We start from the raw sequence: 14,369 nt of genomic DNA on the forward strand, positions 1-14,369 counted from the left end.
TTTGTGGTCTCGTATTTACCAGGTTCAAAGAATGTGAAGGCTGATGCTCTTTCAAGGAGCTTTGTGCCTGACTCTCCGGGAGTCGCAGAACCAGTTGGTATTCTTAAAGAGGGAGTTATCTTGTCAGCCATTTCTCCGGATTTGCGACGTGTGTTGCAGAGATTTCAGGCTGGTAGACCTGACTCTTGTCCACCTGACAGACTGTTTGTTCCTGATAAGTGGACCAGCAGAGTCATTTCCGAGGTTCATTCCTCGGTGTTGGCAGGGCATCCGGGAATTTTTGGCACCAGAGATCTGGTGGCTAGGTCCTTTTAGTGGCCTTCCTTGTCACGGGATGTGCGGTCGTTTGTGCAGTCCTGTGGGACTTGTGCTCGAGCTAAGCCTTGCTGTTCGCGTGCCAGCAAGTTGCTCTTGCCCCTGCCTGTCCCGAAGAGGCCTTGGACACACATTTCCATGGATTTCATTTCGGATCTCCCGGTGTCTCAGGGCATGTCTGTCATCTGGGTGGTATGTGATCGCTTTTCTAAGATGGTCCATTTGGTACCTTTGCCTAAGCTGCCTTCCTCTTCCGATCTGGTTTCTGTGTTCTTTCAGAATGTGGTTCGTTTACACGGCATTCCTGAGAATATTGTGTCTGACAGAGGATCCCAGTTTGTTTCCAGGTTCTGGCGATCCTTTTGTGCTAGGATGGGCATTGAGTTGTCGTTTTCGTCTGCCTTTCATCCTCAGACTAATGGACAAACGGAGCGAACTAATCAGACTCTGGAGGCTTATTTGAGGTGTTTTGTTTCTGCGGATCAGGATGATTGGGTGACCTTCTTGCCGTTGGCTGAGTTTGCCCTTAATAATCGGGCTAGTTCCGCTACATTGGTTTCGCCATTTTTCTGCAACTCTGGTTTCCATCCTCGTTTTTCCTCGGGACATGTGGAGCCTTCTGACTGTCCTGGGGTAGATTCTGTGGTGGATAGGTTGCAGCAGATCTGGAATTATGTGGTGGACAACTTAAAGTTGTCACAAGAGAAGGCTCAGCGTTTTGCCAACCGCCGCCGCGGTGTGGGTCCCCGACTTCGTGTTGGGGATTTGGTATGGCTGTCTTCTCGATTTGTTCCTATGAAGGTCTCCTCTCCTAAATTTAAGCCTCGCTTCATCGGTCCTTACAAGATATTGGAAATCCTTAATCCTGTGTCCTTTCGCTTGGATCTTCCTGTGTCGTTTGCCATTCACAACGTGTTCCATAGGTCTTTGTTGCGGCGGTACGTTGTACCTGTGGTTCCTTCTGTTGAGCCTCCTGCTCCGGTGTTGGTTGAGGGCGAGTTGGAGTACGTGGTGGAGAAGATCTTGGATTCTCGTCTCTCCAGGCGGAGGCTTCAGTATCTGGTCAAGTGGAAGGGCTACGGTCAGGAGGATAATTCCTGGGTGGTTGCCTCTGATGTGCATGCGGCCGATTTAGTTCGTGCCTTTCACGCTGCTCATCCTGATCGCCCTGGTGGTCTTGGTGAGGGTTCGGTGACCCCTCCTTAAGGGGGGGGTACTGTTGTGAATTAGACTTTTTGGCTCCCTCTTGTGGTCACTAGTGGTATAACTCTGGGATTGTCTTTTTTTCTGTTTGGCACTCACCTGGGTCGTTAGTCCAGGGGTGTCGCTATATTAACTTCCTGGATCCTTAGTCCAGTGCCTGGCATCATTGTAATCAGATCCTTCTGTTGCTCCTGTCTGCTGGTCCTGGCTCTTGCAAAATTAAGCTAAGTCTTGCTTCTTTGTTTTTTGAGTTACTTGCTTTGCTACTATTTTTGTCCAGCTTGTACTAAATGTGATTTCTGACCTTGCGGGAAGCTCTAGGGGGCTGGTGTTCTCCCCCCGGCCGTTAGACGGTTCGGGGGTTCTTGAATATCCAGTGTGGATATTTTAATAGGGTTTTTGCTGACCATATAAGTCATCTTACTATATTCTGCTATTAGCTAGTGGGCCTCTCTTTGCTAAATACCTAGCTCATTCTTATGTTTGTCTTTTCCTCTTACCTCACCGTCATTATTTGTTGGGGGCTTGTATCCAACTTTTGGGGTCTTTTCTCTGGAGGCAAGAAAGGTCTTTCATTTCCCTTCTAGGGTTAGTTAGTTCTCCGGCTGGCGCGAGACGTCTAGAACCAACGTAGGCACGTTCCCCGGCTGCTTCTATTTGTGGTGCTAGGATTAGATATATGGTCAGCCCAGTTACCACTGCCCTATGAGCTGGTTTTTTGTGTTTGCAGACTTGGTATTGATTCCTGAGACCCTCTGCCATTGGGGTCATAACAGACCACACAACGACTTACCAACGATCACGGCCAGGTCGTATCGCTGGTCGTGATCGTTGGTAAATCGTTTAGTGTAACGGTACCCTTACTCTTCCATTGTCTCGCCGGGATAATGGTAGATGTTATATCAGAGCTCCCAGGGTGGCTATTCCACCTGTGATATACACACAGAGAAGAGATATCGACAAGGGTATGAAGATGACAGAACAGTCCATAGAGTCTGTACAAGGTGAAAAGCCAGTTCACATGATGTCAAAGCTCCCAGGGTCGCTATTCCACCTGGGATACACACACAGAGAAGAGGTAACGACAACTGTCCATAGAAACCGTACAAGGTCCAAAGCCAGTTGACATGAGAGTCACCACCTGACTTACCTGACCATCTCCATGGAACCAGGCGACCAGCGGGTCCCAAACCTGGCTTTCTCCAAACACATCCATGGTTCAGAGATGGTCACCGGATCAGATCTGCGTCCTTCCAACCGGAGCCAAAAACCCCTAGGTTGTTTACTATAGAATCATAGATCAGTGTCCCTTGTGATGGTGCCATGATGAATTAGCTGCAGTCCTTTCTCTTGTCTGTTGGGTGGTTTGCAGAGTGTCCGGCTGGTAGCTCTGAGTTACTTCAGTCTCCCATGATGTGATCTCTGAGTCTTTTTATACCCAGGACATGTAAGCTATTTTTAGAATTACCCAGGGTCCTTCAGTTCAACATCAAGATAAGGTAAACAATGGTGATGGGATCAAGTAACACTATTAGCATATCAGCACACATCAATAAACAAAGCTTAACACACTCTATGTACAGTCACTATTACAGACTAAGGGTACCGTCACACAGTGCAATTTTGATCGCTACGACGGCACGATTCGTGACGTTCCAGCGATGCATTTACGATATCGCTGTGTATGACACGCTACTGCGATCCGGATCCCCGCTGAGAATCGTACGTCGTAGCAGATCGTTTGAAACTTTCTTTCGTCGTCTAGTGTCCCGCTGTGGCGGCATGATTGCATTGTGTGACACAGGTTGTATACGATGTGCGCACAGTAACCAATGGCTTCTACATCGCAAATACGTCATGAAATTATCGCTCCAGCGCCGTGTATTGCAACGTGTGACCGCAGTATACGACGCTGGAGCGATACTTATATGACGCTGCAACGTCACGAATCGTGCCGTCGTAGCGATGAAAATGGCACTGTGTGACGGTACCCTTACACAGTATGTTAGATAGTATATCCATTGGCAAGTTGGTCTTCTTGACACATCAGACATAAACACTTAAATTCACAAGCCAATATACAGATAAAAAGCCAGTTCTTTTTGTTTGCAAAAAACATGGTTGTCTGGGAAATTAAGATACAATCTGGTTTCTTCACAGTCTTCATGTTAGATGTGATAGCATAAGAAAGAAATGCTGAACTGTTTATAGGTTCAGACAAAAAAGCAGGCAGCGGCTGATGGGACTATTACTCCCATCAGTCTACCCCTGATGTTGCTAATAACAGTGAGAGCAGGCGGTGGTGGATGGGAGTATTCATCACGCACTGCCTGCGCTATAAATAAATAAATGAAAAACCCGGAGTGTGTTCCCCTGTATTTTTGATAACCAGCCAGGCAAAACTCAAAGCTGGGGGCTGCAACTCTCAGCTGTTAGCTTCAGCAAGGCTGGTTATCAAGAATAGAGGGGTCCAAACACTGCTATTTTTAATCATTTAAGCAAATTATTTAAAAAAACGGCATGGGGTCCATTCATTTTTATTAACCAACCTTGCTAAAACTCACAGCTGGGGGCTGGTTTTCTCAGGCTGGTAAGCGGCCACAGATATTGAATCCCCAAACCTAAAAATAGCAGCCAGCAGCCACCTAGAAAAAGCACATCTCTTAGATGTTCTAACTCCGGCTCTTCAGACTTGCTCTGAAGCTGTGGCAAGTGGGGTTCATATTTGTGGGGTTGATGTCACCTTTGTATTGTCTGGTGACATCAAGCTCATGGTTTAGTAATGGAGAGGTGTCTTTAAGACACCTCTCTTTTACAAATTCTATAGATTTATGATAAATAAAGATACAGCAAGTATAAAGTCCTTTATTTGAAATAAAACAAAACACACTTTTCCATTTTTATAAAAAATAACAAAGACAGTTATACACACATAATGCCTAATTCCACTAAATCCCTCATCTCCTGTAATAATAAAAAATTAAAAAAACAACAATATCTCTCACCTGAACAGAACCTAGAGGGAGTGGGGGCATGATCTAGTATAGCCCAACAGATTCACTATTTGCATCACAAAATTCTGGTAAATTATAGCCAAAATGTACTCTACTGTTGTGAATTCCGTTCTCGGGCTCCCTCCTGTGGTCGTGAATGGTACTTTGTTGAGTTCTGTTCGTGGGCTCCCTCTGGTGGCTTTGAGTGATACTGCTGGTCTTTAGCTGGGCTCCAGCTGCCTCGTTTTCTGCAGTGCTGGTTGCCTATTTAACTCCGCCTAGATCTTTACTTGTTGCCAGCTGTCATTGTATTCAGTATTGGTTCAGTTCTCTCTGGGACTTCATGTGTGACCTGTCTCCTCCTGGAGAAGCTAAGTTCATGCTAGTTCATTTTTGCTCATTGCTTTTGGAAAATGTTTCTCAGTATATGGTAAGTTCAGTCCAGCTTGCTTATATGCTATTTTCTTGCTAGCTGGAAGCTCTGGGGAGCAGAGTTGCTCCCTCACATCGTGAGTCGGTGTGAGGGTCTTTGTACTCTCTGCGTGGATATTTTGTAGTATTTTATACTGACCACACAGTTCCCTTGCTATCTTCATACTATTTAGTACTAGTGGGCCTCTTTTGCTAAAACCTGTTTTCATTCCTATGTTTGTATTTTCCTCTTAACTCACCGTCATTATTTGTGGGGGGCTGACTTTACTTTGGGGAAATTTCTCTGAGGCAAGTGAGGCTTTTGTTTCTCTCTAGGGGTAGCTAGCTCTCAGGCTGTGAAGAGGCGTCTAGGGAGAGTTAGGTATGCTCCACGGCTGCCTATAGTGTGTGTGATAGGATCAGGTTTGCGGTCAGTAAAGTTCCCACGTCCCCAGAGCTTGTCCTATATTTCTGGTTTACCTATCAGATCATTCCAAGTGTTCCTAACCACCAGCACCATAACACTCTACTCAATAACTGCAATACATTTCACGAGTTCCATAATTAATTTTACATCACACTTAATTGGACCCAGGATTAAGACTGGCATAAAATATACCAGCCCTGTTGTATTCCCCCTGCAGTACTATAGTAAAAATTAACTCTTCTACACTGCCTCAATGTATGAGTATATAGACTTGAATTCAACTGGTTACTAGTAGTTAAGTCTAGAAAATGTCACATCCCTTGATGTGTACTTCATCTATAGATAAATCCTTGGACACATACCTATGGGCACTATTTTGTAATTTGCAAATGACCTTCAAAGTATTGTCTGATCTGCAATGCATTTCTATGCATATGTGTGCATACAATTGATCTACAGCTCTACTTGAGAACATTTGTGAGTAAATTGTCTCATTTTTAAGTGATGATGAACCTATAAATCAAAAGTATATAAATCACTATGTCTAGCACATTATGAATTTCAGGAAACAATTTTAACATGTCCATTACACAGAAGAGAAAAAAATATAATTAAATGGCAATTTTTTGTGAATTATGATTTGTTTTGCTTTTTTTCTGCACATGTTAAAGCTTTGTCTATTAATGGGTCTCACAGAAAAGAAAGCTTAAATTAAATATAATTTATAAAAAAACATTTTACAGGTTCATTTGTTGTGTATGTACAGTACAGACCAAAAGTTTGGACACACCTTCTCATTTAAAGATTTTTCTGTATTTTCATGACTATGAAAATTGTACATTCACACTGAAGGCATCAAAACTATGAATTAACACATGTGGAATTATATACTTAACAAAAAAGTGTGAAATAACTGAAATTATGTCTTATATTCTAGGTTCTTCAAAGTAGCCACCTTTTGCTTTGATGACTGCTTTGCACACTCTTGGCATTCTCTTGATGAGCTTCAAGAGGTAGTCACCGGGAATGGTCTTCCAACAATCTTGAAGGAGTTCCCAGAGATGCTTAGTGCTTGCTGGCCCTTTTGCCTTCACTCTGCGGTCCAGCTCACCCCAAACCATCTCGATTGGGTTCAGGTCTGGTGACTGTGGAGGCCAGGTCATCTGGCATAGCACCCCATCACTCTCCTTCTTGGTCAATTAGCCCTTACACAGCCTAGAGGTGTGTTTGGGGTCATTGTCCTGTTGAAAAATAAATGATGGTCCAGCTAAACGCAAACCAGATGGAATAGCATGCTGCTGCAAGATGCTGTGGTAGCCACGCTACACGGTGGGAACCAGGCATGTAGAGTCCATCCGTTCACCTTTTCTGCGTCGCACAAAGACATGGTGGTTGGGACCAAAGATCTCAAATTTGGACTCATCAGACCAAAGCACAGATTTCCACTGGTCTAATGTCCATTCCCTGTGTTCTTCATCCTAAACAAGTCTCTTCTACTTGTTGCCTGTCCTTAGCAGTGGTTTCCTAGCAGCTATTTTACCATGAAGGCCTGCTGCACAAAGTCTCCTCTTAACAGTTGTTGTAGAGATGTGTCTGCTGCTAGAACTCTGTGTTGCAATGACCTGGTCTCTAATCTGAGCTGCTGTTAACCTGCGATTTCTGAGGCTGGTGACTTGGATAAACATCCTCAGAAGCAGAGGTGACTCTTGGTCTTCCTTTCCTGGGGCAGTCCTCATGTGAGCCAGTTTCTTTGTAGTGCTTAATGGTTTTTTCCACTGCACTTGGGGACACTTTCAAAGTTTTACCAATTTTTCGGACTGACTGACCTTCATTTCTTAAAGTAATGATGGCCACTCGTTTTTCTTTACTTACCTGCTTTTTCCTTGCCATAATACAAATTCTAACAGTCTATTCAGGAGGACTATCAGCTATGTATCCACGAGACTTCTGCACACAACAACTGATGGTCCCAACCCCATAAATAAGGCAAGAAATCCCACTTATTAAACCTGACAGGGCACACCTGTGAATTGAAAACCATTCCTGGTGACTACCTCTTGAAGCTCATCAAGAGAATGCCAAGAGTGTGCAAAGCAGTCATCAAAGCAAAAGGTGGCTATACAGAAAAATCTTTAAATGAGAAGGTGTGTCCAAAATTTCGGTCTTTACTGTATCTTTATTGAATACGGTCACAAACTATCAAAGAAAGCAAAATAGAAAAGACTTGCTTCTAGCATAATAGAGAGGTGCCTGAGCAACCTCTATAGAAAGTCTTAGTTGTACTGGTGTGTGTAACTGTATGTTGCCAGGTCCACTGTCCTTATTCTATAAAAGATATTCCCGTATCTGGGTTCCCATTAGCCTAGTATAGTTTGTCCATATTTCTGTGACCGCTTCAGAGGTATTTTAAATATCCAAGTTGTCTGTACAGTCCGTCCATCTCCGTTGCTTGCTTATCAATCACCTTGATCACATCTTCCCATATCAGCGAACCTGACCACTAGGATCGGCAGCTGCAGTATCATCTCCCGCCTAAGAGTGGTACCTGGTGGCTACCTGCTGTCTATTCTGTCTCCACCATCAGGATCTCCAGTGAACACCTTGTAGCCCCTTAGCTACACCCCTTCCTAGGCAGGTCTGTCCCTGTGGCACAGTGGGTCTGCAAACCACGTGCGCAACCAGGGGGCTTGACAGCTGAGAGAAATCCTGGCAGAAAACCTGTTAGACCCTTGGAAAAGACTTGAGACCGGGGTGTAAATTCATTTTCCAGCAGGACTGCAACCCTAAACATACTACTAGAGCTAGAATGGAATGGTTTAGATCAAAACATATTCATGTGTTTGAATGGCCTAGTCAAAGTCCTGACCTAAATCCCATTGAGAATCTGTGGGAAGATTTGAAAATTGCTGTTCACACATGATGTCCATTCAATTCCACTAATCTAGAGCTAGTTTGCAAAGAAGAATGGTCACAAATGTCAGCCTCTAGATGTGCAAAACTGGTAGAGTCACAGCCCAAAAGCAGCAATAGTTACACTGAAAGATTGTCCTACAAAGTATTGACTGGAGGGATGAATACAAATGCACATCACAATTTTCAGATTTATATTTTGTGACTGTAAGGTGAAAAAATTTGGAAACGTTCAGTGTATGAATACAGTGGGTGAAATAAATATTGAACACTTCACCAATTTTCTAAGTAAATATGTTTATAAAGGTGCTAGTGACAAGAAATTCCCAGATGCTTCCATAATAACTCATGCAATCTGCAAGAGGAAATAAATCAAACCATAGATATCCAAAAGTAAAGTTATGTGTAATAATTAGAAATGATTCAGGGAAAAAGTATTGAACACATGGAGAAAGAGAGATGCAAAAAGGCATGGAAAGTCATGACTCCAGCTGTTATCTATCAGTAATCCTGCCACGTAGTGAAAAATAATATCAGCTGGTTCAAGTGATATTGGCATATGAAAAGATGTCTCCTTACCTAGGTGCCAAACAAGAAACATCTCATGATGGATAAAACCAGTGAGCTGTCTTTAGACCTTTGCAACCTTATTGTCGCAAAGCATACGTTTCTGAAACCAATGCTGTATATATACATATATGTTTGGCTTGTTTATATACATATAATGCCACGTCTGCTGATGACTTAACTCAGGGATGACAATGTCATCGGCATTCTAAAATCTCCTATCAGTAGGCCAGCATCCACATACACATTGGACCATTGGCCAAACCCGTCAGCCGACATTTCTCCAATGTGCATGGGGGCTTTAACTGAAAAAGTGACAATGTTTAGAAGGTACAATTGTGCATAGGGTAGGATCAGTTGTCCTACCTATACCTGTAAATATACCTATATACCCTTTCTTACAGGTTTAAGGAAATATCGCATTCTACCATAAGCTGCAAATAATTATAGTCTAAAATTTCAGCTCTTATTTATTTTTTATCCATACAGATTTTCTATCTGCTGATTGCGTTCTCTTATACATGTAATCATTTCTTTGGATGTTTTTTATATACTTTCTTTTACAGTAATTTATTGCACACGAAAGCTCTACAGGCTGCTGAATTGCAAATGTGTATATACACTATATATCTAATATTAGGAATTGAGTTTTACAAAACGGTGGAATACCTGGAAGAAGAAATCTAGCACTGTTGTATGGTTTCCAGGACAATATGTGGTTTCCATGGAAACTCCCTCTTGTTCACATTCAGTTTGTTCTTGTAGAAATAGCACTTCATTGATATACTGGTGGATTTTCTCGTTGGTCAGATTAATGCATAGCTGTAAATGCAAGTAATATTTTAGGTAAATCTAAAGGAAACATAATAAATCACGTCATTGTTATACGCTTCAACAATACATTTTTTTTACATTGGGAATACAACCAGCGTATAATAACAATTCTCTTCTATTCTGTCTTAAATATTTCCAGCTGGCTCCTATTTTACTTGGCAATGAAGTGAGAATATAAACTGTAAATATACAATAAAATTTGACCAGAACCAAATATGAAGCGAATGGTAATTCCCTCCACGTACATTAGAAATGTTGGGTGCAGGCCAATATTTAGCAGAAGGCAGCACTTATTTATTAGGGACTTTCATACAATTGAAACCTTATCAAACGCTGTCCATGCATACCCTCTGCTAGACTCTGCAGGAAATGGGAGCTATCACCAGTCCTCAGGCTGAGCATGTCAATTCTCTGAGAATTAATGAAATCATCCAGCAGGACTGAACTTCAAACTGGGGGATGTAACATATTCTGTATAAAATACTATAAAGACTATATTAAATTCATAGAAATATTTATTGTAGCCCTACTGTATATGAAATAACAGGTGGATTTTATATAATTTGCTGATAATGCACCCGTCAAAGGAGTCATACTTCATTTATCCAAATTTCCAGCTTTGTCAAGATTTAGACCTTTCAAACTGACCTGTCACTTTCTAGGAATATGTATTGTGTTATACTGTCTAAATGAAATGCCACTGTTCACATTTTAAAAGTGGTTGCACTGCTGGAAAAAAAAAAGTATTCTTTATGCGGTATGAAGGTTCATAATAACATAGTAACATAGTTATTAAGGTTAAAGGAAGACTTTAAGTACATCTAGTTCAACCCATAGCCTAACCTAACATGCCCTAACATGTTGATCCAGAGGAAGGCAAAAAAAACCATGTGGCAAAGAGTAAGCTTCACATTGGGGAAAAAAATTCCTTCCCGACTCCACATATGGCAATCAGACTAGTTCCCCGGATCAACGCCCTATCAAGGAATCTAGTAAGTGCATGACCTTACATTTATCCCCATTAAAGCTCAGTTGCCATTTATCAGCCCAAGCTTCTAGTTTACATAAATCATCCTGAAATATAAAATTGTCCTCCTCTGTATTGATTACCCTGCAGAGTTTAGTGTCATCTGCAAATATTGAAATTCTGCTCTGTATGCCCCCTACAAGGTCATTAATAAATATGTTAAAAAGAAGAGGGCCAAATACTGACCCCTGTGGTACCCTGTGGTTCTTTGCAATAAAAAAACCTTCATAATAAGCTCAGCAAGAGATTTGTTTCCTATTCCAACAGTTCACACAGTTATAAAATGTGTTTTTTATTCCTGTTTGGAAAAATCATCTGTTGGAATTCTTCCCCCAGTTACGGGGCAGCAATACCTGGTCCCAAAAACTGCTATAGTAGTTGTGGCTCACACAACTATACCAAGTTTATTTAGTACTAGATGGTGGCCCGATTCTAATGCAATGGGTATTCTAGAATATGTATGTAGTTTGTTTATGAAGTTTTCAGAATAATGCAATTTATACAAAGGATTCGGCCGGCCACGACCAATTAGCGAAGCGTGGTTCAAATTCCACGCCAATTCGCAGGCGGACTGTGACTGTGGCTGATTGTTTGAGGCCGGGCGTGACCAATCAGTGAAGCAAATGCCGACTCCAGGTTTTTGAGGGCCCGCGAAAGAGTCTCAGTGGGCCCCCCTCTTTAAGACATACCACGATTCACGATGCACAGATACAGCAGAGAAATATAGCACAGCCAAGTAGTATATAACACAGCCCACGTAGTATATAGCACAGCCACATAGTATATAACACAGCCCACGTAGTATATAACACAGCCACATAGTATATAGCACAGCCCACATAGTAAATAGCACAAACACGCAGTATAGTGCCCAGCCATGTAGTATATTGCCCAGCCACGTAGTATATTACCAAGCCACGTAGTATATAGCACAGACATGTAGTATGTAGCACAGACACGTAGTATATTGCCCAGCCACATAATATATTGCACAGCCACGTAGTATATTGCACAGCTATGTAATATATTGCACAGCCACGTAATATATTGCACAGAGACATAGTATATAACACTACCCATGCAGTATATAACCCAGGCCACGTAGTATAGAGCACAGCAATGTAGTATATTGCCCAGCCACATAATATATACCACAGCCACGTAGTATATAGCACAGCCCACATAGTATATAGCACAGAGATGTAGTATATAACACAGCCCACGCAGTATCTAGCACAGCCCACTAGTATATAGCAATGTGGGCACCATATCCCTGTTAAAAATAAGAATTAAAATAAAAAATAGCTATATGCTCACCCTTTGTCAGCCCCCCGGATCCATCCGAGGCGTTTACTGCTGCTCCTCGCGATGCTCCGGTCCCAAGAGTGCATTGCGGTCTCGCGAGATGATGAGGTAGCGGTCTCGCGAGACCGCTACGTCATCATCTCGTGAGACCGCAATGCATGGACCGGAGCATCGTGAGGAGCGGAAAAGGCCTGGGCTGGATCCAGGCGCCAACAGAAAGTGAGTATATAATGATTTTTTATTATTTTTATTATTTTTAACATTAGATCTTTTCACTATTGATGCTGCATAGGCAGCATCAATAGTAAGAAGTTGGTCACACAGGGTTAATAGCAGCATTAATGGACTGCACTACACCGCAGCATAGCGCGGTCCGTTAACGCTGCCATTAACCCTGTGTGAGCGCTGACTGGAGGGGAGTATGTTGCGGGAACTGACGGCAGGGGAGTAGGGAGCGGCTATTTCGCGGCTGCACTGTGCCTGTCGCTGATTGGTCATGGCCATTTGACCGCGACCAATTAGCGACTTGGGATTTCCGAGACAGACAGACAGACCGACGGAAGTGACCCTTAGACAATTATATAGTAGATACATGTCTTATATAATACCATCATATTCTGCAGCACTTAATAGACATTATCATTACTGTCCCCATTGGGGCTCATATTCTAGTTTCCCTATCAGTTTTTTGGGGCATGTGGGAGGAAACCAGAGTCCCCAGTAGAAAGCTAAGCAAATGCATGGAGAACATACAAACTCCTTGCAGATGTTGTCCTCAGTGGGATTTAAACTCATTAACCCCAGTGATGTAAAGCAGCAGTGCTAACCACTGAGCCACCATGCTGCCCAAGTAAGCACAACTGATTATTATTTGCCACCCTCCTTCATTAGAGATTTAATCTATTCGTGCTTTTGTTTCTCATAAAGTACCCTTCTTCTTCTTAAAAAAGAAAAGGTGTGAATAGCACCAATTTTGAAAGCAAGACTAGATTTACATACAATGAAAAAAACACCTGGAACAGAGTGATGCTGGAACAAAAAAATAAAATATATGCTATATTCAGGAGAAAAGCAGCATGTAGATCACTTAAAATAATTACATATTTATAACAAGTGAAGAGTCTTTAAAAGTGCCCTTATACAGTCCTAGTTTCTATCGTTTTACAGTGCATGAAACAATACATATTAACATGGCAACCTAGAAAAAAAAAACATATTGGAAAAACACTGCTGACCCCCCAAAAAGTCACAAAAATACCAGAATTGAAAATGTATTGTATATAGTGCTTCAACAAAAATAAAAAGCTGATATTTGAAAACATGAAGAACACAGGTTATGAAGCCACCCAAAACATGAATTTAGGTGTTGCAGATTTTTGGAGTGGATTCTGCTGCGGAAATCTGAAATAACATGTGTAGATGAGGTTTTAAAAACCTAGTTTACAAGAAGCAGAAAAAATGCTGGCCAGATTTTTTCATATTGAATTGCACCCTTTGCAAAGCAAATTGTCTGCTCAGAGAGGAAGAGGGAGATTCTTATTCTAAGTCAGACAGGAAGGCTCATTAAAGAGTCAATATTGACTTTTAGGTCCGCTGCTTCCTATAGGTGGCGCTAGAGTTCTACTCCTCTTCCTTTCTGAAGTGGTAATTTGCATATTTAATTTCCCAGAGGAGCATGCATGGCTTATAAGCCTCTTCACTCTGACATGCAGGGCTTGGCTTGTCACTCTCCACAAGGAGAAACGTTACTCGTCTTGGACCTTTTTCAAAGCAAAGAGTAAAATTTACAGCAAATTTAAGGCAGATCATTTGAGACAAGATCCGTATTTAACACATGCTGCAGGAGTCCTGCTGATTTGCTGCACAAATGATGCAGGAAATCTCTACTAGAGTTGCTGTAAAATGTGCCCAATCAAATTCTTTTTTTAATTATACAAAAATATACCCAATACGGTAGTAAGAGACATGGGAACGTGGTTTGCATACTGCCAAATCTTCTTGTCCATTCTCTGCCGCCTAGCTCAGAGCCAAATTGGCATTGTGCTGAGACACACAGTAGCAGACACAAAGCCTGATAAGTGATAACCCTATAAAATATCTAGGCAGTTGGGCAATCTATCCTAGCAGCCAGACTGTCTTATATGACTCGACTGTAATGTTTCTGTGATGACAGTAGAGGTGAAAAACAATTTAGCCAAAGTCAAGCCATGCCTTTTATCAGTTACAAATTTTAATCAAAGAAAAAAAAATAGCAGATACGTTTGATAATGGGGATTGCAGAGTTTACACATGTCCAAGTAAAATGGAAAAAAATTACATTTCAAATCCGGCAACCCAACCTCCCAGTTCCAAAGTTCCCCCCTGGATTTCATCTACA

The 14,369-nt window shown here is 42.0% G+C and overlaps 1 protein-coding gene across 3 annotated transcripts in view; it reads right to left on the reverse strand.

Annotated features, from left to right (window-relative positions):
- The window catches only part of MYO16 (myosin XVI), a 685,244-nt gene that overhangs the window by 224,913 nt on the left and 445,962 nt on the right, over positions 1-14,369 (reverse strand). For all 3 annotated transcript variants that reach the window (XM_077297020.1, XM_077297019.1, XM_077297018.1), the window contains exon 22: positions 9,496-9,648. In XM_077297020.1, the coding sequence (XP_077153135.1) occupies positions 9,496-9,648 (153 nt within the window). The remainder of the gene's footprint in view (positions 1-9,495; positions 9,649-14,369) is intronic.

Source organism: Ranitomeya variabilis, chromosome 3, assembly GCF_051348905.1.
Source record: "Ranitomeya variabilis isolate aRanVar5 chromosome 3, aRanVar5.hap1, whole genome shotgun sequence".
In the NCBI taxonomy this organism is placed as follows: Eukaryota; Metazoa; Chordata; class Amphibia; order Anura; family Dendrobatidae; genus Ranitomeya; species Ranitomeya variabilis.